Source organism: Lagopus muta, chromosome 6 (genome assembly GCF_023343835.1).
Source record: "Lagopus muta isolate bLagMut1 chromosome 6, bLagMut1 primary, whole genome shotgun sequence".
Classification (NCBI taxonomy): Eukaryota; Metazoa; Chordata; class Aves; order Galliformes; family Phasianidae; genus Lagopus; species Lagopus muta.
In genome coordinates, this window is record NC_064438.1 from 53,068,633 (window position 1) to 53,092,605 (window position 23,973).

The 23,973-nt window shown below is 42.1% G+C and overlaps 2 protein-coding genes across 3 annotated transcripts in view; one reads left to right on the forward strand and one right to left on the reverse strand.

Annotated features, from left to right (window-relative positions):
• The window catches only part of WDR89 (WD repeat domain 89), a 320,794-nt gene that overhangs the window by 225,216 nt on the left and 71,605 nt on the right, over positions 1–23,973 (forward strand). The gene's annotated exons all lie outside the window — the stretch shown is intronic.
• Positions 1–23,973, reverse strand: part of SYNE2 (spectrin repeat containing nuclear envelope protein 2) — a 172,108-nt gene that overhangs the window by 143,113 nt on the left and 5,022 nt on the right. The window contains exons 2-6 of the mRNA XM_048948676.1: positions 10,897–11,012; positions 2,199–2,260; positions 915–1,010; positions 569–646; positions 386–478 (exon numbers count right to left, since the gene is read on the reverse strand). Coding sequence (XP_048804633.1) covers positions 386–478; positions 569–646; positions 915–1,010; positions 2,199–2,260; positions 10,897–10,975 — 408 coding nt within the window. The 5' untranslated portion in view covers positions 10,976–11,012. The remainder of the gene's footprint in view (positions 1–385; positions 479–568; positions 647–914; positions 1,011–2,198; positions 2,261–10,896; positions 11,013–23,973) is intronic.

The following is a 23,973-nucleotide window of genomic DNA, read 5'->3' on the forward strand; positions in this document are numbered from 1 at the left end:
CTGCCCCTGGGGGAGATGGATGTGAGCCACTCTACGCTAATTGCTCCACTTGGTGCTCCATTAAGAACTTAATCATCACGGGCCTTAGCAAGACTAAGTTTAGCTGATTTTTAACTAGTTATTTTTAAAAATCTCATATCTGCACTTCCTACCATTTTCAGTTAAATGATGTCCAAGTTTTAATGCTACCATCACATTGGAGAAGCAGCTCAGAGACAGGCAGGATGCACTGGTGCATCTCTTTTCTGACTCATCACTTTAAGATGTCAGAAAACAATCTTCTGCTTTGTACTAATTTGTTTCTTTGTGCAGCCATGTAAGCCAACATATTTTTGTGCTTTTTCTCCTTTGCTGAAAGACTCCTTTGCATTACTGAAATACTTACATGAAAATGAAATATAATTGTCCAAATTAGGCCAAGCACAATGGAAGGTTTTCCTTCAATAATGTCAGCAACATGAATATTTATAAGCTTGAGCTAGGAAGGGAAAAAAGGATCATTGTTAACAAAGAAAACGCTCCACCAGCTAAACTGGCTTTACTTGTGAATTTTGAAGCTAATACTCACTGATTTGCTCCTTAAAAATGTCAAAGCATTTTCTATGTTGCTTCTGCACTGAAAGGTATTAAATCCTTTTTCCCGTGGCTGCAAAGCAAAAAGAACATGTTACATTCTTAGTTGTAAAAATTAATTTTATTTCCATTTTGATAAGGAGAGTCTTGCAAAGACTCATGAATGACTTTGGATCAAATTATTTCAGTATGATTCAGTGTCAGTGATACAAGCTTAAGTTACTTGCAAATAGCTCTGTGACTTCAGGGGGATTGTTAATGTCCTTACAATCAAGAATATCCTGCAATTTCTTCTGGATTTGACAAAGCATTGAGGTAATATTTGTATTGTTCTGTCTTACCAGATGTTGACCTGAAAGAACTTCCAACAGATCCAAAAGCATATGTCCTTGCTGAATGTCTGTATATAGGTCTGAGATAACAGAAGGAGGTGTATGCTGCAAAATAAATTTCAGTGTTATGTGACACCATCTTCAGTTACTTTAAATTCAACACGTTATAGAACATGAAAGATCATTACACTTCATTGTTAAGGAACTGTTCAGTATCTTCTATTTTTCAATAAGTTGAAATATAAATCCTGCATCTAATCAGCCATATCCAGCTCCTTCCAACACATTATTGTATTTGTTTCTTATTCCCACTCTCCTCATCTCAGAGTTTTATTTATAAGAGTTACTTTAGGACACATTTTCAAGCATTTATGATATTTTTCAAGGAGACATGTAGCAAAAAGAAGTAACTTTGAACAAAAGGAAAGTTAATATTAGCAGTTAATTCATATTTTTACTTCCTTTTCACAGAATCACAGAATCACAGAATTGTAGGGGTTGGAAGGGACCTCCAGAGATCATCGAGTCCAACCCCCCTGACAAAGCAGGTTCCCTACAGCAGGTCGTACAGGTAGGCAACCAGGCAGGTCTTGAACATCTCCAGAGAAGGAGACTCCACCACCTCCCTGGGCAGCCTGTTCCAGTGCTCCTCACCTCACTGTAAAGAAGTTCTTGCGCATGTTTGTGCAGAACTTCCTATGCTGCAGTTTCCAGCCGTTTCCCCTTGTCCTGTTCAACATATACGGAATACAAATACGACTACAGAGCTGAATAACTAAGCTGTCACTCTTTCACTCATACATGGACAACACAAATCTATCATCAGCTCAATGGCTTCTCCTCAAGAAGAAGCCAAAACTGGATTTTTATCTGAGCAATTCAGAGCCACAGCACACGCTGTATAAACTGCTCTGTGATCATCTCATTAAATTCATGTTTGTGGTTTGCATAAGTGAGTAATACTTCCGTAAATACAGTAATAATAATCAGAAATTTAGAAACTCTTAAAACCCTGATATTCATGCCACAACTCAGCAAAAAGTTTGTTTTACAAAATCAGCAAGAAAGATACTGTCAATTTCTTACAAAGCACCTCTTGCAAGTCTCCTTGGACTATCACCAATACAGTGTTGTTACATGCAATAAACAAATGCTTTCTATGGGCTACTTTACCCAGACAGTGCTTAAAATCTTGTATTCATTTTGTTTATTTAAAAAAAAAAAATCTCCTAAGAACACAACCAAACCAAAAAAGGCAAAAAGCATTCTTCTCCTAAAGAATACCCTTCTTACCTTTGCCAATATTGAATTTATCCAGGTTGTAAATGTTTTCTTCTGAGTACACTCTCGCTGCACTGGGGAAAAAAAAGAAAAGCAAAATGGGTAATGAAAAAATATAATCATCTGGTTTTACTTTTCTTTCTCAAAAAGCTAAGGTCTGCTCTTCCAGATATGAGAGTAGATACAGGTTAATATTAGTTTTCTCAATTCTTAGTGGTTTTTTTTTTGTTTGTTTGTTTTTTTTAACTTGCACAGATGATAATGTAAGGAGCTCTGCAATTATCAACCATACTTCTCTACTGGATACAGCAAAGAGCAACCAAGGCTTTCTTGAAGGCTCAGGAAATGCAAGCAGCAGTGTGCACACAACATCCTAGACAACAATCCATGTAGAATAACTCCATCCATCACCCAGAGACTCAGCCAGGTCCTGTAGGCTGTCACTAAGTGAAAAACCACCAGCAGCTGCAAGGGGACTATTTAAACTATTTTAGGCCCTGCATTAAAAAACAGAATATTTAAGCAATTTCTCACATCAGCCTAAATTTCGAAAGTAGAGAAAGCCTTTCTCTGTGACAGAAAAGAAGAAAAGGGAATCATTCTATAGTTCTTTCAGAAAGTAAAGAATATCTGGGAGCAGAGAGCAAGGTATGCACCTTGTCAAAATAAATACCAAGGCTCTGCACTTGGCATGAGGCAGTCCATACAGAAGCAACTATTCAATTGAACAGCAGAGGATCAGGGCCTAATTTTACTTTACTACAGACATTAAATTGCTCTTCCCTTTCCTCAGTGTGTGAAAGCTGAGCAACGCAGGCAGATCAGTCTAGCTCTCCTGTCCCCTCCAGGATAGATGCCAAGACAGGGCTGTGAAAAGCATACATCCCTGCTGTGTGCCTGAGATAACAGCAGGTGTTGGCTGCTGAGATGACAGCCTTTCCATCTCGCTGCTAACCCAGATGCTGCACAGGCACTGCCACACACAAAACCCACAGCCCACCTCTGCCTGCCATCCCAGAACCTCCTGGGAGCACACATGAACACAACCTCCTTTTTCTCTCCCTTTCCACATCAGCTTTGACTGGAAGCAGACAGGCTGGCTTCTCAAAGAACAAGCCAAAAAGCAGTGCCTGCCTCTGGGACCTGCCTGGAGCTGCGGAAGGGTGGTTGCCTCCTCTTCTTCCCTTCCTCCCTTTGAATCAATACCCATAGGGCTGCACTGGTTGCACACAGACACTACAAACACATCATGTGGACTGTTGAGGGAACGTAAGCTTACACTGATGAGCAGATGTTCCAGTCACTTAAACCACCACCTTTAGCCTGTGCCAGCCTCACAGCCTATTCAGCCACCCCCTGCCAGAGGCTGAGGCAGACCATTCTGTACATACCTAGCGCAGCTCCTCAGGCAAAGCTCAGCCCCTCCTGTCTGCCTGCCTCCAGCCTTCCCCTCAGGCACCAGGGAGGTGAGGCGAGATGGGTAGAAGAGATGCAAAGCAGAGAAAAAGCACAAGGCCTCCTCCTGCTGCGATGGTGGCCAGGAGCAGAGGCTATGGAAGCCGCGGTCAAGGTAATAAGTGACCTCCTGGGTCACGGGGTGGGTGAACAGCTAGAAAAATATTCATGCATTGCATGCACTGAGGGCCGTTGTGCATCCTGGAGCTGACTGGTCTTCCATCAGTTCTTTAGTTGGGTTAGATATTTCGAAACAAAACAAAACAAAACCTCAGAAGGAACAGTGAGGTATTGGCATGCTGCCCTGGGGGGTGTGGGAGTCACCACCCCTGGAGGTGTCCAAGAGCTGTGGAAATGTGGCACCGAGGGACAGTCAGTGAGCATGGTGAGGGTTGATGGTTGGACTAGATGATCTTAGTGGTCTTTCCAACCTTAACGATTCTGTGATCAATCTGTAATACTACAATCCTGACAGAGCAGTTCATTTCTTCTGCTCGATCAACTGTTTTGTGCTTTTCTTTAAATAACACAGAGGTGGTGATGAACAATAAAGATGAAGGCATTCTTAAAGACGTGGACAAAAATGTTTGGAAAACAGAAAGTAAGCACACATGTGCTACACACCAATCATATTCACTACACACACTCGGAGGACATAAACAGCATGGAGTTATTGGCTTCATGTTAGCACAGGACCCAACCACACCCTTTGGTTTAATACCTGTATGGGTGCTATTCCAATTACCTAATGAGTGATTACCGAGTAGTTGCACTCTTTTATCAGGCTGGAATTTCTGGCACTTGAAAAGAAGCAGAAAGCAAATATTAAATGCTTTGCCAGTCTGCAACTCTTCCAGGTGTAGCTCTTGTCAAAGGCTGCTACCAATTTAGAGGACTTGCTTTCAGAGTTGGTAACTGAAAGACCATTAGGATGAAGACACTTGGTCTTGTTCTGGTTTAATCTCTCCTTATTGACGTATAGAAGCATTACACAACACGGGCCAGGTACTACAAGTGTTGATTCACATGGGCGGCTCACAGGCAAACATCTCACAAGCAAATGGAGAAAGTAGTAACTTTGCTGCACGTGTGTAAGAACAAGTTCTGTTCCCACAACCTACAACCATAGCCTAATGCAACTCACCAGCCTGCCTTTCAGGTAGCTGCAGCCTCATCTACAGTCTGGCTTATTTTCCAATTGAAATAAATAAAAAAAAAACTTCACGAATCAATAAGAAAACTCAATGGCTACCAGTACAACACAGCTTGTTACAGATGTGCTGCTGGCACGCTGGCAGGCAGTCATATTTCAATTTTCAGGCTGAATGCGTTTCCCCTGACTCCACTGCTTGGAGGCTCTAACGATTTAATCAAGGTCTCAAATTCTTATCTCTGCCACGTGGTTAATTAATACGGATTTTTATTTTTATGAGGATGAATGGATTCTTTGTCAGGCCTTTTTATCGGAGTCTAAGTGACCTTGGTTTTATCTTGTCCTAGTTTTCAAAGTGCCATTGACCCAGAATAAAAACAGCTATCAAAAAATTCTGATCATTTCTTTCACTTTGGGATGCAACTAACCAAGGCAGAAGGTAAATCTGAGAGAACAAAATGAGAACCTGCTAATCTGAAAACATCCAAAATCTATCACATTTCACCTTCCATTTTAAAGCTAATCTTCAGAACAACTCTTTAGAAAGGAATAGCACAGAAGAAGCGTGCCACATAGACTTGCTGTAAATCAATATACACTGGACAGGACAATAGCTGTTTTATCCAGCAATGAGCTATCAGCAAGTGCTATAAAATAGGCCAATCATTAAGGGCTGGAGCACAGGACATGATAGATTGCAGCAGGGGCCATGGCAGCGCTGAGCTCTCCTGGGAGGAAGAAGAGAGAAGGGCAGGAATGTCAGCCTTCCTCTGATGGTGACACAGAAAAGCCAGAGTTAAAACTCATCTCCTCTCCGCGGCTGCCCTTTGTTCCTTCTTTCCTGAGGTGGGAGATGGCTCCAAGGAAATAACTCCCTCCCTTGTCAGGGAGCGGGGGAAGCAACCCCCAGCTCAGCACTGCAGATGCAGCCTGCTCCACTCTGCCTGCAAAAAAGAAGTCACCAAACACCCAAGAGATTTTATTCTACTGCGAGGACTGGTGCCTCACTGTCAGTGAATCCTTTACAACCACGTGGCATTTTTTTTTTGTTTTAAACTCAAGCAATTCTTTGAAATTAATGAACACAACTCTATCATCTTCCCACCTATGATTTGACTGACATAATTACCATTTGTGTGTGTGCTATTTCTGCATCTTCCTTCCACCACACAGGTCACCTGAGGATAGATCTACAAGAGGAAGTCGTGCAGGAACAGATCAGGAGCTCGATGAGCTGAGGTCGGAAGTCAGTGTACCCACCACATGTGTCAGGGGAAAAAAGCACGTACCCAAGAAGCTCTAGATTGAATGGCTACAATCACTGGGGTATCTTTTTGGAACACATATTCCAGTTGCGTCCAAAATATGCACTTCCATACTCTACGACAGCATGGCCAGCATGGTTAACTTGGAGAGCTCCTTCAAAAGAGCATTCCTGCACAAACTAAAGCACCAAGCAGGTAAATAAGTAAACGGCAGGAACTACCAGAAAGATTGTTATGCCTTTGTCTGCTCAGGGAGTGGTGAGGAATTCTCCCCCCTGCCCATTACGTCGTCCCTTCCCTTCCACACAGTAACACGGCCTCACTTACAGCAGACAGGAAAGCAGGGGAACAGAGTTATTTCCAGCATTTATGTTCAGTAACATGGTGTTAAGCAATTAAAAACAAACAATATTTTCTGTCAAGATTAAGTTTTTCCAGAGGCCAACGAACATGATGAAAATATTTCTACAGAAATGGGTCTTTTCAAATCCAAACAGCATTCAAGTATTAACTAATTAACTACTGCCACGTTCTTGCAGCAAGTGGGAACTTTCAATACTATCTCCTCTCAGTCTCCTTTTCCTTTTGAAATCAAATGATCCAGTTTACCCAAAGCGTTGCTAACTCAGGAAGCCTGTTCAAACTGAGTTTGCACTCCTGGCCTTCTTAAATACTTTCACTGGTCTCATTGCCAGGATCCTGGAGCAGCTCTGAGTCATCACAGTATTTACTAACAGAACAGCCCTTGGAGTGAGGCATTGCAGTATTTGGAGGCACAGACAGAGGTTGCAGGTTAAATTCTTTAAGGTACTAAATCACATCATTTAGAAATCAACGTACCTTTAATGATAAGGGCTTACGTGGCTTTTCTAACATTTTTTTTTGCAAACCCAGACTGGAGCAGGGACTTAAACATAAGCAGATCTCTGTGCCACTGGCTCAGAAGCAACCCACTCCCCTCAGTCACTGTAATGCCAGTTTTTAACAAGTTCTGGCTCAACAATGCCTTCAGCAAACTGAAATTTATCTAGCAAGGAACACATTTACACAACTACACAGTCTATTTTTTTTCATTGGGCACTATAAACAGGCCAAAATATCCAGGAGGGATTTTTTTCAAGCCAATCTCATGTGTCTCCCAATTCAGTCAGCCCCATCACATGGCATGAAGCCATTCAGATCCAGAAGCTGCAGACCAGCTCCTCACCCAGGCAGTGTAAACAGGGCGTAAATTTCAGTGCAGCTCCTCTGGGAGCTTTTCCATTTGCAAAAGTCACCCTTGAAAAATCATTAGCATTTAATGGACTTTTTTGGATCACTTTGTTTTAAAAAAAATAATCAACAAATGAACGTGTAGCTGTAATAACATGCCAGCCTCAACAGATGAAGCATAAAGCTGGAGCAAAATAAACGTTGGGTAAGAATTATAAGTCTCCCTGACCTCTGGAAGATTAAGCATGTGTCAGAGCAATATCCTCCTTTAAGTCAATTACTCAGATATGAGTGCAATCTACTACAAGTTGCACAATAAAATCCATCCATACATATCAAAGCATTTAATTTTGGTCAGAGAGAAATAGGTTTTTGATTATTCATAAAGGATCAGGTTTAACTGCATGAAAATAACATAATTCACTTATCTCATTAAGCACTCTTCTGAAACAGTTGTAGTACCCATGTTCTTATGTTATCCCCCTAGTTACAGCAATAAACAGCAGCATGAACATAGGTCAATGAGAACAGCCAAAAATTAAGACCCGTACAGTTAATTAAATTGTGAAGTAAATACATGCTTCAAACTCTGTGAGCTAAAACACACTCTCTTGTGTCTGAACTAGCACAGAAAGTGTGGAGAAAAAATGGAAAGCAATGCTCTGTAGAGACTTGGTGGGAAAAGCCACACTTACACTATGTTTGCTGACCTGGGCTGGAAAGGGAAAGTATTTGCTCCTGGGAGGAAGATGGAAGTTGCACCCTCCTATAGGATTTCAAGATTTACATCCTGAAAGCTCCAAAGAGTAACAAAACTGGTCAGTGTCTGCTGGAGCCACCCACACCCTGGTGGCTGCAGTCCCACACTCAGCCTTGTCACCACAGAGCAGACAGATCTCCAGCAGCTCTCCAGACACCAGAAGACCTTCTCTTACCAAAGGAGAGGAGCCTCATGACTTTGTGACTAGCATCATCAACTGAAAATGTCTGGACTTTGCGTTAGAGACCACACAGTTTCATTTTACCTATTTTATTCATGTTTTTAAAGCTTCAGTGTACCTCTTTAGAATACTGAGCTGCTCAGAAAGATGCAAACAAGATGATTTTTACCCATATCTCAGCAACTTTCTTTACTGCATTTTTTTTAGACTGATCTCTACAAAGAAAAGTGAATGTTCATCCTTGAACGTTCTTTTACCTGAGAACACACTTACAGAAAGTCCACTAAAGCTGACTTGTACAGTATTAAGTCCCTGGCATTAATTTAATAGGCTTTGTATAATGATAATGGCTGCTAATAAGTAACCTCTTTATTACTTATTTTAAGGTTCTTCTTGTGAGGGGACAGGTTGAACTCAATGATCCTCATGGGTCCCTTCCAACTCTATGGTTGTCCCCCCTTCCTTTCCTTTTCTTCCAGAAGGTATGCAGGCGTCCTACAGAAGATTTTGACTTAAATCACAATCAAATCTTACCTAAACAAAGTGCCTGGTTCTATATGCAGTTAAAAAAAAAACTAACAATTTTATTACATATTTAGGCATATAACTTCACAATGACCAAACTGACTGGTTAATTAGGACAAGACCCACTAAATGTGTCAGACAAGTGCTGTAACATCACTGCCATTCAGAAATAACAGAAGACTGAATCACAAAAAATTAAATGTAGAACAAAGTAGAAGCAATCCAGACAAAACCTCATGCCTACTTTTCTTTTCCTATGCCATCTGGTTACACCTAACTCCTGTTACATTGTGCTTTTTACAGTACTGGACATATTCTCAATTTATAATCTAAAAATTTGGGAAGCAGATCACAATCAGCACTACAACCACCTTCAGCCACACAAAAATTAAGCTGTTTTTCTAAAAGTTAAGAGCAGTCACTTCTTAAATCTGACATTTCTCCAGTATTTCTCCAGGTGAATCTGCAGATTTAAAGTAACCAAAGCCTCTGGCTGCTTTAAAAATCCCACCTCAAGATCCCCTATAATTAAAACAGCCCCTTTTCCTTGAGTGACCCTAACATTCTTATCTGATCCTTTCCACTACAGATCTGTAGTAGATTTATTAATAGTTTCTGTATGTCACATTACAGGATGTGTTTCTAGTGATTCACTGCAGCTGTATCACCTTTTGTCTATTTGACCCAGATCAGATGCTGCAGCATCAGTGCTCAATACATTAGACATGTCTACAAAATTTGTTGCATCTTCAGACATTACAAAAATTGCTTCCATCACTTTCTAAGGACCTCTCAAAGTGTTTAGAAAAGCACACACAGCTTGGCTCCAATTTGCACCACATCCAGGAGCTCAAATTACTACAGCACAGAAAAATTATTTAGTTATTTCATTTTTAATAAGCAAGATTCTTTCATTTAGATACTGATCAAACACCACCACTCTCACTGGACATATTTCACTTTCCAGAAAGTAGTGGTATTATTTCAAAATAAAACCCTGGTCTAAAATCCCACATATCTCACTTCCATGCCTTAAAGCTAGACAGTGTTGCCCAAACCTATTTCATGTACAGTCAATTCAGTCTCTGTACTAATGGCTGAGTGTGACAGGCACAGCAAATGTGTGTCTCACTAACTGTGCTTGGTGCTACAGCCAGGCTAGCACTCATCTGCTATGGCTTTTTGCTCTCTGTCCTGAAAACTTCATACTGAAACAAAACAGAAGAAAGTTCACCATTAAAGACATTTGGTTTCAGACCACTGTTAACACTCACTCATCAAAACATGTGGCTTCAATGGCAACATTAGTGCAAAGATGGACTGTAAAAGTAATTTGGCAGGATAGTCTCTCACACCATCTGTTTTTAACATATTTACTCTCAACTAAACTAAAAGCAAATAGGTCTGTGGAAACATGACTTAACTTCATCTGTTCTAGAATACTCAAGCATTAAACACACTGAAGATCAGCCTTCCTGCCATGCTCATCTTGCTGCTTGACTCCCTGACCAATGAATGTTTTCACGAATACGCTTGGAGCAAAATCAGTCTTTCCAGGAAATCCTTAAAGGAAAATCCATAAAGCCTACATGATAGGCCATCTCTGATGTGCTGATGACCATTTAAATGTCACTTAATTTTTCTACTTGTTCTGTCCATGAGCTTTCTTTATACACGTGCTTGGGATAAAGCAATAAGGACTGAAAAGTAAATAAAAGAAAAAGAAAGGAAATGAAATAGCACTGCAGTTAACTCATTAAGACAGCTCGGTGCAACCAACTAATTGTCAGCCAATTGAAAACAAGGAAACTAATGAAATACCACAACTGCTTTCACATTGGCAATCCCCTTGAAAACAGTTTACTGTAACATGTATTCTGAGTAACAAAAAGTGTAAGAACCCACAATGACACATGCACCAAAAAAGGCAAGGGCTCTGAAAATAACCATGAGAAAGTACTATCAGAGCTGTAACCTTTCAGTTCATTGCAAAAAAATTAGTTAGAAAAATTAGCGAAGGAACACAGGCATGAACAGACTACACTGTAACATCAGGTTTACATTCTAACAGGTATCTCTGAATTCCCTTCAACTTGCCCAGGGTCACAAATTCACCATAAATCCACATCAAGAAAGCAAAGAAAACTATAGCAACCCACCTTGCAGTGATAGAAAAAGGTCATCTATTTCGGAGGAAGCCTGCTCCTCTGTTGAGGGAGATGACTGATTTGATGCCATGTTAAATCCAATGGAGAGTCTTTAATCAATTTCCAAACTGAAATTACAAAGAGAAAAGATAATCAGTAGAGCTTTGTGTTAACAAATTGTGATTGTGAAGGAATGCACAGGTTAGGTGTCACTTGGGGGTTTCTTTACTTCGTTTCTGGAGCTCACACGGAATGAAGTGAATGTTCCTATTGCATGAATCAATTCTTTTTGCTGCTTAGCTCTGCTCACTTGATGTCTGACAGAGGCCAGCAGTGCTCCACAGCACAACCATGGATGCAAGTATGTCTTGCCATGAAAACAAAAGCTATGATTAGGGAAAGACAAACACAGACGCTTCCTTTTAGGAAGCCAGGTTGGCAAAGGCTCACAGAGCCTTCTGCAGATCTGCTGCTGCCAAACCTCCCAGGCTTTCTTTACATCTTTGTATTTTCCTTCATGCACAGATGATTGTCGCAGAATGGAAACAATTAATGCAGAATCTGCAAAGATTAAGGTGAAATGCAAAAGCAGCAGTTAACACAAATGGATAATCACAGCTGCTGGTTCTACTTAACAGTGTTGTTACTTCTTAATCCCCATGATGAAGTACATTTTTTCTCCAGCTCCTCCATTCTCCTGTCCCTGGATACCTCCCCTTATCTCTAATTCAGTTTCAGGGAGTTATATGCTATGCCTTTCATAGAAGTATAACAATGTTTCTGTTACTGCTGTAGCAATATTGTTCAATTTGACCCTGCAGGAAGCTCATTTTTATCAAGAACTTAAACAAGTTCAAAAATAAAGCTGAAGATGAAATAAAGGCTCGCTTTAGGCAGGCTTTGTTTCTTAAAAGAAATATGCCCTTTTCATAAGAAGTGCTAGGATTTACACACATTAGCAACCCATCCACCAGGTATATGTCAAAATGACAGGTCAAAACTGATGAGTAAGGGAATACAACATTAAAAGAAGCCAGTGACACTTTCATTCTGCTCCTTGTGCACATGAATGATGATGAAGTCTGTTCACTCCACCACAAACAGATTTCCCTCACTCCCTGCACACATCGAAGGAGCTTTCAATACTTGGTCTTCCTCACACCCTGAGCAACGCGTCCTTGTGCTTTATTCAAGAGCTGCTCTGCTGACAGGATTATTAAGCTCCTCACAACATCTTCCACAGCACTCATCACTGCTATTTGAACACTTCATAGATACCACTCAATTCCCATTTGCAGCACCTCCTGAATCTGGCCTGTGTTCTACCAATGGCAAGCAAAGGTGCAGAAAGCACAAAGGTGAAAAAGATTGCTAAGTTGACTCTGTTTTCACAGTGCAATAGATTGCATGTCCAAAGCACTGATTCCAGCTGGCAGGGAGCACACAATCTTTCTGCAGGTGATCAATAATACAGGAGTAAAATTTAAGGCACCGGATACCAGAAAAGGTATTTCCAGCTGGGACACAAGCTATCTGGATTATCTGAGAAAAGGTAGCAATATTTTGTAAGGGCTTAGTTTGCTTAGCTTACCCAGAAGTGAAGGAAAAGACTACTTAATCTCTGACAGGCACACAAACAAGACAATATGAATAAACTCTGCCTTCAAGTTAGAATGAAAATCAGATTACTAAATATTGGGTTTTAACAAAGCCTCTCAACACATCCAGCTGCCACAAAGGCCTTCTATCATTTTAAGACTGGAACTGTTCAGAAATGGACAACAGAAAGAGATTGTGCCTTTACTGAAGGACACTGGAGCTTGCAGCCATGGAAATCTCTGCTGGGTCCTCTGCCACAGAGTTCATGGCTGTTGATCCAGCCATGGGGCCCTCTGCTCCCAAGCTCTGAATCTCAAGCCAGACAACCAGAAAATAAGCACACAATTAGCTATCACTGATAAAAAAAATTAGAGATAAGTGCCAGGGCAAGTGTCTTGCAGGAAATCTGAGTAGGTGTTAAACTAGAATCCAGTTCTCCCAGCAGCACTGCCTCTGCCCAAGGCTATACAATCTTTCCTGGGAAACTCTTTCCTTCTCCTCTCAAAATCAAGCAACACAACCAAATCCTAAAAACGTAACATGTCAGGAAACCTTAACATCTTGTGGTTATTACTGTTATATATATATGTATATATATTACTGTATAATGTTAGATATGTGTTATTATATAACATTGTTATGATTATGTGATTGCTACTCAGAAAGCAGCAAGAACCAAACAGGGGGTACAAACCACACCATCAGATCTCCAGCTTTATGCTCACAGGATACAGGCAGAGTTTGCTGCACTCCCTGCACCTTCACTTTTCCAGTTGCCAAGCGTAGGCCTTCAGAGCTGTTTAAGTGCTGTGGCTCAACGCTCTGGGCAGCTCAGCACTCTTGCCCATCCAGTGGGATGGAAGACAGGACTGGAAAAAAGGTAGAATGGAAGGGTAAAAAAATGAAATGAGAAAACAAAACAAAAAACAAAGTGATGTGCAATACCACTGCTCACTGCCTGCTGACTGCCCAGCCAGTCTCTAAGCAGGGGCAGCCCCAACCAATCTCCCCAGTGTTGTAGTGCTCAGCGTGTTGTCATGGTATGGAGTATCTCTTCGGGCAGTTTGGGTCAGCGGTCCTGGCTGGTCCCCCTTCCCAGCTCCCTGCACCTTGCTGGTAGGGCAGTAGGAGAAGCTAAGACCTTGACTTAGTATAAGCACAGCTCAGCAACATCAGTGTGTTATCATTCTCATGATAACATCGTTCTTATTCTCATCATATTATTCTCATCCTAAATCCACAACATAAAAGCATACCAGCTACTATGAAGAAAACTAACCCTACCTGGCTAAAACTAGGACACGAAGAAATAGAAAATACTGGCAACAGTGAATCCACAGGTGAAAGCAATAAGACTGCCTCAATTTCCTAATGTTATAGCCATGTGAAAAAAGAGGGATAGGAGAAGAAGCACGCAAGCAAGACCCCCACCACTGCCACATGAGTATTAACCACAAGCAAGAGGTCTCAAAACCACATATCTTCCCCTGCAGCTCTGGGACACACTCAACTTCAGTAGAAATGCATGCTTTTACCCTTTATCACAGGTTTATTCCTAGTTTTAACCTTATTTTCAACTAAACAGGCACATGATGCAGCACCAAATCACCAGCAGTGAAAACACACATATCTGTCTGACTTCTTCACATCCAACTTTGATATGGTGACACAGATAGAGCTAAGTCACGTCCACCTGGCTTGCATAATGCTGAAATCATTGGAGCATATAGTCTAGAGAAAGAGAACAGGATCTGGCATTAAAATACCTCTGTGATAATAGGATAAGAGATGCAAGAGCTATGAAACAAAGCCCAGTGCAATTTTAACCTTTCTGCGAGCGTTTCTCCTCTGTCCACATCCCTTCTCAACTACAGCAACAACACAGCAGGCAGTGCCTCCTTCTATGTGCCTGTATCTGTTTCACAAGGTGGGAATCAGCTCAGATCTCTGGGCATGCAATTGATAAAATGTAATAAAGCTTACAGGTTGTAAAGCAGCAAAATTTAAAGCATTAATGCTTTGAGCAAGGAGCGTAGGATGAGACAACTTCCAGAGATCCCTCCCAACAAAATTATGGCACATGATCACAGAACATATATAAATGAAAAAAAGCATATGCTTCTATTTTCTATTAAGGACAATCTAAGGCCTCTTTATCCAGAGGATGAATTTTCTTTTTTCTTCTTTTTTTAATTTTTTTTTTCAAACAAAAAGCCACTCCATAAATCCTCAGCATAGGTTATAAAACTGCAGAGCTAATACATGAGAAGTTTATGCCAAAGCTTCCACGGCCCTGAAGCCTTCCTCTCACCATCTAACACAGCACATGCATTTTTCCATGCTTCTGGTTCCCGTCCTGCCCCAGCAGAAGACCCCACATATGCTTTTAAGAGAGACACACACACTCCTGGAGGACATATCTGCAAGGATTAGTATTCTTTAGAAGGTTCAAGGTACAGATTGTCTGAGACAAGATTACCCAGGGACAAGAGGCTCATCCTTTTGCCCTTACTCCCAGAATTTCATTCAAATATAGCATGTTAAGGGTAACTGCACTGCGTCAACCTTTGAAGGGTATAAATCTGTGGAGGTGTTGGTAAAATTGCTTAGCAATGCATTTCATAGGCTTTAGGAACTATATCATCTTTTCAACTCTGCATTTGATTATTTCATTTTAAGACAACTCAAAGCACCCACAGAGCTAAACCAAATCCTTCAGTTCCACAAAAGGCTGAATAACTGTGAAATAGACATCCAGGGCATTGAAAACAAACTGCAAAGAAAAGCATGCCTTTGCAGTGGAGATAAACCAAAGGTGAGAAGAATGCTTTGTGTTTCCACCCTTCTGTAGTCTGGTATTAATGCAACTCAAATGGTTCAACGCCAACCAAAGTTTTCCCCATGACAATGACACTTCTAAATCCCAAACCCAGGCTATCTGCTAGTGGGTATTAGTACAGAACTCCCTCCCTTACCTCTCCTGCAGTTCTCACAATGGTGGGAATTACATCAGTACGCTCATAATACATAATTTCAACCCAACTTTCTTGAAATCTCTCTCACAAATTGAGCTGAAACATCAGTTGGTTAAAAGAATATTTACAGAGAAACAAGGGCACACTGAGAGACCAAGAAATCTAAGAGCAAGTAACACACTGGAAATCTCAGAAACTAACCTAAAAATACACCCCAGCTTTAAATTCTGGAGAGATCATCATGAGAACAGACAACACTGACTTAAATTCCACATCTCCAGTGAGACTTAAGTCCCAGTGGGACTTTAAGAGACACTTTTCTTCACCTGTGTCTTTATAAAAACATGCTTGTCTCAAAGAAAAGGGGGAAAAGTTTGGCATGGATGTTGGCAGATTCACTAGCAAGTATTTTGTAGCCTTAACAGAACAAGTTGGATCATTATAGATTGCAGATTTCATCCTTCAATTAGTCCAAATATAGAGAGCAGTAGGGTTTCACTGTGTGAACAAAACAGCAATCATGCAGCATGTTCCTCTGTGGCAGAAGTGCTGCTGTTCTCAAAGAACGTGTGCAACTACAATTAAAATACAAAATGCACATCTCATTAACGATGAAAATTACTACAAGAAATAATGATAATGCACGCTTTTAAGACAGCAAGGTAAACTAGCTGGCATGACTTCCATGCTGCCTCACAATCCCAGTGAGTACCAGCCAACTCCTGGGCGTCCCTGCACTGTGCTGCAGCCTGCTGGGCAGATGTGCCCTCAGAGCCCTCTTTGGGAGCTAATCCCAAAAAAATCACATGGCATGAAATTAGCTCACAAATGCACTCCTTCCAGTTAAAACAGAGATCTTGCAAACAAGCCTGTCTAGAGGTTTATATGGTGAATGTTATAATCTGCAGTCAGTAAGTCTCCGCTTCATTGTTTCTGTATTTACAGACACATGCCTCATATTTTCCCAATTATGTTGGCTACATGCTTTCAGTTGGTGTTGCAATAGGTATTACAGACATCTTTGTTTGACATCTCCAACCACTCGGTTTTACTTTTCCTTCTTTGAAGTGCTGCTGATTGTTTACGGCTCACCCGGGGACTTAGACCTTCCCTCCATGGAGGCCTCTGCCTGTAAACTGAAGGCTGTTCCTAGCAACAGATTATTATTACTCATGCGTTAGCTGAGCTGATGTCATGACAAGAAACGGCTGATTTTTATCTCTGGCAAATTTGTCTGAAGGAAGTAGAACTTCACAATGCAGGCGGACTGAAGATCCTTTGCCTTCTTAACAGAGTGCTGCTGAACCTTCATTTGGCAAGCAGTTCTTCTGTAAGTCTGACGTAGTCTCCTTAGAGGCAAATTGCTGGGATTCAAATCACAATAACATGTCTTGAAGAACTACCAAAGAGAAACCCTTCTGATCAAGTTGGGATTTGAGGTTTTGGTTTTGTTTGGTTGATTTTCACCCAGCGGGTGGTGAGGCACTGGAACAGGTTGCCCAAGGAGGTTGTGGATGCCCCATCCCTGGAGGCATTCAAGGCCAGGCTGGACACTGATGGTTGGCGATCCTGCACATAGCAGGGGGTTGAAACTGGATGATCATTGTGGTCCTTTTCAACCCAGGCCATTCTGTGATTCTATGTATGGGTTGCCTGTTTTGTTTTAACAATGTTTGCTCTTTTCCACTCACTTCAAGTGTGCTCACACTCCTCTTAAGTCACTTCCCATAGCACTAAAGTTTGATGTCATCCTTCCTCCTCAACTATTTCACCACTTTTAAATGCCAGTTTCGGGGCTTTCCGTGCCTGCATTTTCCAATACCTTTCCATTAAGGCACCCTTTCTGCTGGAAGTCCTACTCCAAAGTGATACTCATTCTTCTCACATTTAGAATGCCAGACAATTTTGCTCTTTGAGGTGGCCTCATACAGTATACAATTTCACAGCTGGAATGAGATCACAAAGCAGATGTACAGATCCCCTTCTTTTCAAAGCCAGAACCTCAGGTAACAAAACTCAGAAGAACACCATTGACAGATCTGCCCTGATTTCCACTGCTTGATGAACTGACTACTTTCTCACAGAAAAAAAAAAAAAAGTATTTGCCACCATCCAGTAAGTGAAATGGCACATTCTTCTTGCTTTTAGGAAGAAATAAAAGTCTCCCATTACGTTTCCATCACTTTGAAGGTGATGGGGAAAAGAGAGTAGAGCCTTCTGATCCCAGGCTGGATGTGGCTCTGGGAAGCCTGGTCTACTGGATGACGACCCTGCCCATGGCAGGGGGGTCGAAATGAGATGATCATTGTGGTCCTTTTCAACCCAGGCCAATCTATGATTCTACGATGATTCTACATAAAAACCCACTGCTTTTAGATGGGTACCTGCCCTGTAAGAAACTCCATTAGAGACACAGGTCTGGCCTTGGGTCTTGTTAAGATCTAAGCAGCAGGAGGTGAAGGAATTCAAAACGCAAAAGCTTGGAAAAGGCCAAACAACTGCTCAGAAAGAACCAATCCCAGAGAATGTTGAATCTGCAAGAAATAAAGATGGACACAAAACTACACCTCATTGCCACAGAAATAGTCTTCACTCACGTGAACTGACACACTGAAATTAAACGCACAAGCAAGGACTCCTCCAAAGAATAAGAGCTGCAAGACCAAGACACGTCATGTTAGTTTATTTATGACAACCAGCAACAGGACATTTTTCTCATCCAGGGACTTCCCACTAATCTATTTATAATCTTGAAAACATGCCAGGACAAGCGTCTGAGTATACAAAAGCTACGCCACTTTTTAAGGCCAGCAAATGTTGCTGGTTTGTCTTTGATTTACACATCAGTAATACTTCCTGTTACAGAGGTACAATGGATCTTCCCACTGCATTAATTAATTTGAAAACATGGTTAGAAAAATGTCTTTCCTGACCTTTTCTTTCTTTGGGGGGTGGTAATATATCAGCCATCCTGGTACAAGTACACAGTTTGAAAACAGCATTAATTCCATGCTGTTGTTAACACACAGAAATGCTTTTATTAACATGAGCTAAGCCTCATTCAAGATTTGACCCACGGAGATGCATGATGCATTTGCTTGCTCTGTGCACTCAGAACAAGAGCCTATCCAACATTTATCTGTTCCCAAGAGGAATTGCACTGCTGAAGCATAATTAAGCTGGAGAAAACATGATTTTCCAACTGGTTTCCACGTTTTCCTTCATCGTTAATAAAAACAAGCGTTCAAAACCCGTAGTCACAACTGTTAGTGTAAAAAGGCAGAGCAATGGGTGCCTGGAGGCTCAGAAGGCCAACGCCGCATCCAGCACACCGCTACACACAAAGCCAAAAACACTGTGGTGGTTTGGCCATGGGCCAGAACGACAATTCAATCTCCACATCACAACCAATAAGTACAACGTGCCAAAATCTCCAGCTAGGTGCCACGACAGGTATATGGTGCTCTGCTGCCACAAGGCCAGATGGGAACAGCTTCCACAAAGTGGGCTACAGGCACGCGCTTCCCTGTGACTCCACAAGCCACGCCATAGCCACATTGACAGGGGCTGCGGGGAAGGGTTTTTTAAACACAACGCAAGAAACTCAACTATCCCAGGATCTAGGCCATTCCCAGGTGACCAAGACCCAACTGTGTGGGCACAGGCAGGCCTCAGCCTGCTGCTCCCATCCTGCAGCACTGCGCAAACAGCTCATTGCAGCCCTTCCTCTGTGCTTCCTGAACTGGGTCTCTCCTTACAATTGGAAGGGAAGAGGCAGGGCATGGGCTGCAGGCAGAGCCACTTCAGCTGTCACACAGGGGACTCTGGTTGGAATGGGTTGGAAAACACTAATTTTTTTCTTTTGTTTCTTTTACTCATCTTTATTTCCCCTCAAAAAAATAAAACCTTTGCTTAATGTTTTCTGAGAGACTCACCGTAGCCTGCCACCAATACTGAAATCACTTTATACACTGTAAAAAGTATTTAAAATAGTGCTAAGTAATAATTATACCCATTTGGTATGAATGACATTACACTAACAAGAATCAGGCTGCTAGTGACACTCTGCCTTTGAAGGAATAAAATTGCTTCCTTCCCACTGCCTTACTAATTCCCTTTTTCCCTGAATAAAGGAAACAGTCAGATGGTTAACAAGCAGATTATTCTGCTGAGTGAACCTCGCTTAAGCAATGATGGCTTGGAGTTTCCCAATTAAATCATAAGGCCATTCTCAGATCTTTCTGAAAAGGGGTAATCTGCTTTTTCAGGAAATTTAGAGAAGGGAAAGGTAGGGATAACAGAGATATAAATGCAGGGGTCTTTGCTGGACTGAGGACTTCCTCTTACAGATCAAAACAACTGGAGACAGCAGCACACAACATCTGCACACAGACCTCAGGAGGCAGAGCCCTCGGGAACGTCAAGAGAGGGGAGGGAAGCTAAATGCAATATGTATTTGGGAGCCAAGAGAGAAAGGGCACGTCTCATGCAACTCCTATCTGCTTTGGCAGTATTCCTGTAAAGATCACGGGCTTGTTTTGATCACTAAATATAGCAGAGAAGAGGAATCCTGCTGCAAGTAGCGCTCCACCAGCGCTTGCTGCTTCAGAGGCAGAAGGAGAACACAAAAGAGAGATTTGTCCAACAAACAGTAACAAAAGCTTGCCAAAATTTGAAGGGCAAATTATAATTTAAATGATAGAACCCAGACTGGCAGCTGTGAATTCATCAGTTTCTCTCTCCAGCAATGCTAACTGCTACTTGTCCTGCTCTGACCTGGAGGGGCTGCCCCTCCAAACAGCGAGCCTCTCATTTCCCAGTTAAGTTTTCAGCTAAAATCTCCCCAAAAAATTGCTACTTAGGATCTCCTTTGGACACCTGCCTGTGAAAACCTGAACACTGACATGCCTGTGTGGGTTTTGCACATGCAGAAAGAGCCCTTGGACCATGATAACCCCTGTTATGCCTGTGTGGGACCCTCTGCAGTGATAGAAAACTGGTGCTCCACTCCACAAACTCAGCAGTTTCCAAGGAGCTCTCTCCTTCTCTCTCTGAGAGTCTTCTACTCTCAACAAAGTGTCTTTTGCTTTGCTTTCAAAGAATTACTTGCTTTATGAAATACAAAAATCCCCATGCAAGTGTAAATCTCTAATTTATAGCATAGTTTCAAGCCTGAAGAATAACTTTTTGTGTGCTGCAAAAACCAGGCCAACATTCTGATTCCTACCAGTACTGCTGTCAGAGAGGAACAAACTGCCAAGCTGATCATAGAAAGCCCAAGAAAAAAACTTGTTGGTATATGCTAACCTGCTACAACAAATCACTCCTGCTATACAAATATATATATATATATATATATTTATATATATATATATGAATATAACTGAATAACTATATATATATATATATATATATATATATATATATATATAACTGAATATATATATATATTCAGTTGCAATTTCAAAACCATTGACTCCAAATAGAATCACAGAATCACCAAGGTTGGAAAAGACCTACAAGATCATGCAGTCCAGTCATCCACCCATCACCAATAGTTCTCAATAAACCATATCCCTCAACACAACACCCATGCGCTCCTTGAACACCTCCAGGGTCAGTGACTTCAACACCTCCCTGGGCAGCCCATTCCAGTGCCTGACCACTCTTTCAGACAAGTAGTATTTCCTAACGTCTAGCCTACATCTCCTGTGGTGCAGCTTGAAGCCATTCCCTCTAGTTCTATCACCAGTTACACGAGAGAAGAGGCCGACCGCCAGCTCACTGCAACCTCCTTTCAGGTAGTTCTAGAGAGCAATAAGGTCTGCCCTGAGCCTCCTCTTCTCCAGACTGAACAATCCCAGCTCCTTCAGCTGCTCCTCATAAGGCCTGTGCTCCTGACCCCTCACCAGTTTTGTTGCCCTTCTATGAACCCACTCCAGGGCCTCAATGTCTTTCTTGCAGTGATTTCCTATTTTTCTTAAATAGGAAATAGCTCAGAAAGTAGGATGCCTAACTTATCTCATGCTTTCCCCACCTGAGGATGCTAAGTCCTCTTGCTAGTGCCCAAACCACAGACCAGCCCAGGTTGTTGTTCTCCTTCAGAATCTGGATTTCTTACCATGGAGACAAAGCAGGACAAATGCCCACAAGCCCTGAGCATTTCCCTCACTGAAAGGCAGCAGAATTACTAACATCCAGTTACTTATGGACAAGTCCAATCAAGCAACAGTAAATGTGCATTGCGTAAGCACCACCACTGCACCATGCTCTCCCCAGCCAGCCAGGCAGCCTTGGCAGCATCACAGCCAACAGGAGCCTGGCATTCTGGCCAACTGCACACGCCAATGTGTGCTTCTGCATCACTTTCTCTTGGAGCTGCTGCCCTTGGTGAAACTCCAGCAAGGAGCTGGCGTGCAGGATACAAGGAACAGGATATGCTTTGGTTTCCTTACAATCCATGCACCTGCTTTGAGTACAGTAAAACATAGGACCAGCTCTTCTGAGATCCTCTGCAAGAAGAGACACGGTAAGAGTTGCTTCCAAGCTTTCCAAACAGGAAGCATTCACTTGTAGAAGGTAAAGCCTGCCCGCACCAGAAAGGCACTGCCACTCTGCAGGAACACCTTCATTGCACAACTTTGTTTCCTTCTTTTTGGGAACCCCAGGCACATAATTAGGAAGAAAATTCAAATTTTTCTCTATCCCCAAATGAAGCCAGCTCTGCTCTTACTCTCCTCTTGCAATAACAAGTTCTGCCTTCTCCATCCCAGGAGGATTTCGTCACCAACATCCCACCCAAATCTGCGTAAGAAACAACTTTGCAAACAATCTATCAGACAGGGTTTCTTTCTTTTTTTTTTTTTAATAAAAAGTATTGTTTTGGATTGTTGTTGTTGACGCTTTTATACAAAAGCAACTGTAAAGCTGTCAGCCTGCTAACTTCACAACCACTTGTTGCAGTCAAAGTGGTTGATGAAGCAGAATGACAATACCAGGAAGTACCTGGAATTGATCTTCAATGTTTATTTTTGGAGGCTGGCTTTCCTCCCAGCTCTTATTTAATAGTTTGCTCTTTCCTCCTCCTCTCATTTCTCCTCCCTGGGATCAAATTGCAATTTGTTTCACCTCACACAGCTCAACCACAGATCCCGAGAGCACAACTTCAGGAATCAAAGCCAGCCTCACATAACAAGTTCTTTCTCTTTCACTGTTAACATGTTCTTCTCTCCCTTACCAAAAAAAAGACAGGAGAATGCTCCAGTGTTTGTCTGAAACTGGAGGTGCAGGAGGTCCATCCAGTGCTCAGTATGCACCTGTACTTTGTATCTGTTAGTCAAGCAAATTCCTTCAGCAAACTCTCCCCTTAGATACTCAGTTCATTTGGAAAAGGAAGTTCTGTTGCTGCAAACTAGTTTTCTACACAGGAGAAATTTTAGGGAAATTTTATCTTCCATGGTTTACCTGCACAGGTAAGTCAGGCTTTTCCCAGAAAACCCATGCTTTCTCTTCCATGCTGCTAAGTAAGACTGCAGCAGTAGCCACGCTTCAGGGCAGACCAGGTCAGAGCTGCCCATGCGACTGCAATGGCTTGGCTCACTGCAAGTTTCAGGTGAGCTTAAAAAATTTCCATGCATCATTAATTAACCATACACGCTGTCTTCAACTACTGTAAGCCTAAAGTGCAGCACATTTATTCCTTCAAGGTTTAACCATTTCTGAGCATGCATGCAATTATCCCCACTAGCCCAACGGCTACGCAGTAATTCAGTGATGTGCCTGAAGCATGGGTTTTACAGAAATGTAATAATATACCTAACATTTTGCATTAAGTTTTCATGAAAAGGTGATGATTACCTACCAGGTGCCGTCCATCACCACTCACTGTGTCACTCTGGGAGCACGGATGCTTGCAAGGCTGCAGCAGGGAGCACAGAGAAGGAGCACACCCCTGGGAGTCTGCTGTCATCGTCACTGCCACTAACCTGAGGGGTGACCTTGAAAAAGCCACTCTCCAAATCCCCTTTGGCCTCTTATTTATAGCAGAAGATTGTCTGGCGCTGCAGGTGCAGCTTGAAGCCTTCCCAAATCCAGAGAATGACTAGGGGAGGAGGAAGGCTTTGAACAGGACATTGCTGTCTGCCCTCTGCTTCCAGGTCAGGCCTTCAAGGCTCCACTGCCTCATGCAGCACAACCTATATGACAGAAACAAGGACACGCACAGCCCTCCTAGAACCTGTGCTGTGCTATTAGACATTTTGGCTGAGGCTCAGCTCTCCTGACATTAAACATCTCCAACAGAGATGCCTCCATGTGCCTCCATTGTTTGGACACTGTAGAAACAATGGAGAGGAACAGGCACTTTTAGGGCAGTTCATCCAGGGTATTTTTAGATGTCAGTGTGGATGAATCATGGCCCAGAAGCACTTGCTCCTCTCTGGTGACTATGAAAGGAGTCTAGACAACTGTCTCGCATGCAGACAGCTTTGCTGTAGTTTGGCAAGATGAATCTCAC